This window comes from Microtus pennsylvanicus, chromosome 7 (assembly GCF_037038515.1).
Source record: "Microtus pennsylvanicus isolate mMicPen1 chromosome 7, mMicPen1.hap1, whole genome shotgun sequence".
NCBI classification, from domain to species: domain Eukaryota; kingdom Metazoa; phylum Chordata; class Mammalia; order Rodentia; family Cricetidae; genus Microtus; species Microtus pennsylvanicus.
Window position 1 is genome coordinate 10,787,697 of NC_134585.1, and position 5,651 is coordinate 10,793,347.

The window sequence follows — 5,651 nt, forward strand, 5'->3', positions numbered from 1 at the left end:
TTAGTGTTATCTACTTATAAACTATTAGTTATAGACAATTTACATTGGTATAGATTCTTGCATATTGATACATATGTAAAATTAGCTTTATACTCCTATATAAGATAATTTGTATATTGATACAAATTCAAATTATACTTGTTATATTGAATATACTCTTATTTCTGTTTATAATATTTGTTACATATGCAAAGTTATTTTATCATATTGTATGCATGCATGTTTCTACCTCTACTTAAGATAATTTGTATATTGATACAATTTTAGGATATATTTATCATATTTTTCATACATTTCTGCCTCTGATCAAGATATTTATATAGTTTACATTTTGAGGTCATGTCCTCATTTACTGCATATCTGTTTAAAGATTGATTGTTTAATTTTATAATGTTAAGCCTTAGTATTTAAGCTATATAGGTATTAAAAATTATAGGTCAATAGTCACCCATATTTGTCATACTTTTAGTTAGGCTAATCAGGTTGTCTAGATGCACAGAGATTGTACTTCACATAGATGGGTAATCTTCAAACATTTCAAAGAACTGTAGACTATGACATTTAAATAACTTAGGATTCTGTTGACACAACTGCTGCTGGAAGTACCAATCTATTCCCAAGAAAATGTTGGGAACCAAAGACACTCCACTTGGAGCTTGTTTTCTTCTCTGTAAAACTGGCCTTTGAGCAAAGAACTGCCCTTGCCTTGACTACTGACAAAATACACTCTGTTCAAACTGGACAAGCAGGATACAAACAAAAATGACTGCCAAATCTCACCAAGACAGGGCAGGACAGTCTTTCAAATTTTCCTGCCTCTGAAAATGGTCTGTGAGATACTCTAGACCTTAGCCAAAGTTGTTTGTCACAGCATTGCAAATGAGACTTTAGGTGATTGCTTAGGTAGCCAGCTGTCTCTATCATTTCTTACACTGTTTGGAAGTTACTTTCTTGCACTTCCTGCTTACTCAGGTAATATTATTTTCTGCCAGGCCTCCTTAACCCCCTTATTCCCCAGGGAAAGGTAAGTGCACTATCTGCCTGTTCCACAGCCCCACTAAGCAGGACAATCAGTTCTGCCGTCCCATGACACAGGACAATAAGATGCTATAGGGAGTCAAGTCAAAGCAGGAACTCAGTTACTGTGAGCATCAGCTTATACAGGTTAAGTGACATCATGTGATGTGGGGGTACCTCCAGCCAATGAGAGACAGCCAAACCCTCCCTCTGGCTGGAGGGGTGTCTACCTAGATTTTACTGTCTCATCCTCACTGGGTAGCTTTTACTATCCCTCAAACTTGAGCCAGGTTTTTCTCTGTCCTACAGGCCTCTAGGTATAGGTCCTGAGACAATTTTGCCCCAACACATTTTACATTTACAGGAATGCCATGACACACTTGTGGGAGTCAGAGGACAATTTGAAGCAGTTGTTTCTCTCCTCCCACTGTTTGGGTTCTGGGAATTGAATACAAGTTATCAATATTGGCTATGAGTACCCTTACAGACTGATCCATCTGATCGACCTCTTAATTCTTTACATTAAATCCTTTCTGTTGTGAGCTCAATCCTACAGACACATATGGGTTTGCATAACAATGAAGATAAATCCTACTGTTTGTTGTTACTGGGAAGCTCTCTGGGAAGATAGGAATGTTTGCCCAAAGAAATCTTTTGTGGTCTATACTTCAAAGACCAAGTCTTGGAAAAGATCATCTATATCTCTGAATGGGTTGTTGTTTATCATCTCTTTGCTTATGTAATAATTTTATATGGATTTGTTATCTGTGACTTTGCTTTGATTACCCATAATGTTTACTGAGACATGATTTTTATTCTGTACATTTTATAGGACAATGTAATAAAACCAGTAACTATTCCTTAAAATAGTCAGACTTTTTATTGTAATAAAATACAGATGTGTGCCAACTCTTGAATGGGTTGTTTTTCTTTGTGTTGCTGGTTTTTAGCATATTGATTTTGGTCTCTTATTGGTACCTCAAGAGAAGCATCTAAGGATACCGGTGTCCCTTTTGTGCAAAGCCCCTCCCAGAGATAGAAAGGGAGCCAGAAGAAGTATTGGGGCAAGTAGAAAAGATATAAAGAGCCACGAAACAACATGAAGCTTTATTGCTAGTTAGAACTCAGGGAATCCTAGCAATTCGAAGCATCATTCTGGACTGGACCTCTGGATAGGGTACAGGTAGGGCGTTTTTGGCTGCCTGTTCCCGGATGCTCAGGATATGCCCAAGGGCCTGCTGACACAGATCGGCACCCAAGAACTCCTCCACCCGCACTTGCCATGTTGTCAATTGTGGCCGTCCCTCAAACAGATTACAGCCAAGAGCCACCGGCTGCAGGGACAAAAATGTGGAAGTTGGAGAGCCAATGAAACCCCACTGCTGGCGACTCAGCACAGGCGTGATGGACACAGCCCCATGGGAGGTCCAGGGCAGTGTGATCCATTCCAAGACCTGACGGTAGCCAGAAGCTGCCTCCCACCCCGGCAGGGAACAAGTCACTCAGGATCTGCTTTGTGATTCTGGCTTTTCCCAGGTCACAGTGTTTCTGACTTATGGAAGTGGCAAGAAGAAGGGTCCTGCCCTTAGCTACTCTTCCACTCACTGGTCTCGTACCTGCATCAGCTCCTCCAGACACATAAGATCAGCCAGCGTCACCTGATGGCCAGTAAGGAAGGTCCCATTCCCAAAGAACTTTTCCTCCAGACGCTGCAGAGACTCGAACATATTCTTTCGGTTCCGTTCGACTTTCTCCTCTGGAATCTGGGTCCCAATGAGTGGCCCCAACACCTGACCGAGCAGCAGAAGTGCTCCGTATGTAACCTTGACTCTTACCAGGTCCGATCCCTCCCCAGAGAACCCTGCACACCTTGGTCCACAGGGGCACTCCAAAGATGCCACGGATGTTATCAGTATGCCAGCCTAGACACTCGTGGACACGGGCTTGCAGGTCAGCTGGGTACCAGTGGTCCGCCACCTGGTACTTGGAACTCAGGTACATCAGGATGGCTGAGCTGGGGACCGTGGGAAGAGGGGCTTGTAAGGACCTGGGCTGTTTTCCCATTCTTCGGTGGGACCCCGGGGAGTCTCCCATTTGAAGTACTTTCTTCTAGTCTCCTCACCTATCTCTCTCTCTGCTCAATCTTTCTTCTCTGCGGAGCTGCGCGTGGAACCCAAACCCTCCCCCCAACACACATACACACACACACACACACACACACACACACACACATGCACGCACATGCACGCACATACGGCAAGAGCTCCTCCAGAGCTTTTGTCATTAGACTAGTGGGAGAACCAGCCAGCACCTGGAGACCTGATTGTTTCCCTGGTCCCCAGGGCCAAGCCTTTAGCAGATTAGACAGGGGACTTCTGTGAAGTCAGGAGAAACTCCTTCATTATTGAGTCTCCATTTCGTGTATCCCTGGACAAACATCCCCGTTGTCACCTTTCAATACTCCTCAGTCATGGTGGCGAGGTCTGAAAGATGGTGGGGGAGTCCAGCAGAAGAAATGGACAGAGACTGGGATATACTGGATCAGCCCCCAGTCATCCTGGCCTCATTCAGACTGTCTGCTCTAGCCATGTCCCCTCACAGTCTGGGGTGGGTATCAGTCAGGCTAAGCCCTCTCCCTCCACCCCCGCCCCCGCCACCTCATCCCGACCGGAGGTGGCGTGGGCTCTGGGTTTATTTCCAGTTGCACCTTTTGGTCAACACGAAATTTCCATCTTTGAAGACAGGAACTTTCCGCTGGCAGTTCAACTGCAAGAATTGCTCGCTCACATGTTGCCCTGGGAAGGAAGAAGCCAGAAAATGTCTTCTAGGACTCAGGCAGTACCTCTGTATTTCCCCTCTCTCTTTGCAACCAGACAAGGCTACAATGACCAATGCCTGGACTGGGACCAGTGGCACAGAGGTGGTTCAGCTATGTGTTTCTACAGGAGCCAGCCATGATAAGCTAAATAGAAAGACCACCCAAAGGAAGTTCTTTACTTCCAACAACCATTATCACCTGCCAGAGTAGGACTCAGCCATTGAGAAGTTTTAAGGAGGCCTGAGTCTTATTAGTTTACCCTGAAGCAATACCTGGTTGCAGGAAGGATCATAAACTGGATTACCAGAACACCACCCAAGAACAGACCATCCAAAGAAATGCCTAGATAGGATCACCTGCCAGCACACTCACCAGGACACCCCTAGACAAATGTCAGCCAACCAGGGGTCCTGAACCTCAAAAACCCCTCACCCCCACCTTTACTACTATAAAAACCCAACTCAACTGAGCTCGGGGTGTTCTCTGTTTATTCCAATATGTTGGACATGCGGAGAGGCGGAGTTTGCAAATTTACATAAAATAAAGGCTCTTTGCTTTTACAAATGGGACTCCTTGTTGTTTTTTTGAGGGACTTTGTCGATCTGAGTGTAACAGTCTCTTCCCTGCAAAATCTCCGGGGGTTTTGTTAATCTAAATGTCACATACCTTCAAAGCAGGAACTCTGCAAATCTTTCATTTTCTCCCCTACATCCCAGGGCAGAAAGTACCACCTTGTCTTCCTTGTCAGAGCAGAATTCAGGTTCAGAGGGGCCACTCCAAATAGGGCATTCCCTGGTGAGGGCACTGGGTGATGACATGATGGGGGGGACTGTACCCATTAAAGAGTAAAGGGCTGACATGCTCTAGGCGAAGATGGGCACCAGGCTCAGGCCAACCTTTGAGTAAATCCACGGTGTTCAGCTGGAAGGGGATGCCGTTCTTCTTGGCGAAGATGTAGACAGCACGGCAGGAGGTCGAGGGGACAGGAGGTCGAGGTAGAGCTCCAAGCCCATGGCTGCAGAGGCGCGGATGGTGCGGATAGTCTGCAAAACCAGCACTAGCAAGTGCAGGCGATTTCGCTAATAAGGTGTCCAGCTCTGTCTCAGTGGGCCAAACCTGACACGTTCCCCTTCCTACACAAAGGACGCCTGTTGCCCTTGGGGGAGGGAGCTGCTACGGTGGACTTTGCACAGAAAGGGGAGCGTGCCTTCGGGCAGAAGCTCTTGGCTCTAAGGAGTTGTGGAGCTAGAGATCCAGCCCAGAACTTTAGTGTCACCCGGAGCGGGGAAAGAACCAAACACCACTTTTCAATACAGAGCCCCAGAGAATGCTGTGGGCTGGACGTGCGCTCAGCTTCCAGTCCTCCCTGGGAAGAAGGGAACCCCCGTCCAATGAGTGCAGCTTTGTCGCTGGCTGCTAGGAACCTTGCCTTAAGGCAGAACTGTTTAAGTCCCAGCAGCTCCGTAGAGCAAGGAGGTCGTCTAAAAACTGCATCTCCGACATCAGTCCATGAAATCTGGAAGGCTGCGAGCCATGACTGAGGGAGTAGTCACACACACACACACACACACACACACACACACACACACACCTTCACGTGTGGCATCTTCCATAGTGATGGTCACTGACTTTATCTGAATCTTTTAGAATAGCTGTGGCCTGTGGCCAACATGAGGAACCAAAATGCTTCCCTAGGAGTTTATTTCCAGTTTTATTTCCTTTTTTATTTTTGGACACTGGAGGATCTTGGTATGTTGCCCAGGCAGATCTCAAACTCTTGGGCTCCATTGATTCTCTTCCCTTATTCTCCTGAACA

The 5,651-nt window shown here is 46.2% G+C and overlaps 1 protein-coding gene across 1 annotated transcript; it reads right to left on the reverse strand.

The window, feature by feature from the left end:
• Positions 1 to 2,141: 2,141 nt before the first annotated feature.
• LOC142853652 (glutathione S-transferase theta-2-like) lies at positions 2,142 to 4,848 on the reverse strand. Its single transcript, XM_075978843.1, is given in 6 exon segments — positions 2,142 to 2,351; positions 2,634 to 2,807; positions 2,887 to 3,031; positions 3,725 to 3,812; positions 4,732 to 4,813; positions 4,816 to 4,848. Coding segments are annotated over 6 exon segments (732 nt in total).
• Positions 4,849 to 5,651: the final 803 nt, after the last annotated feature.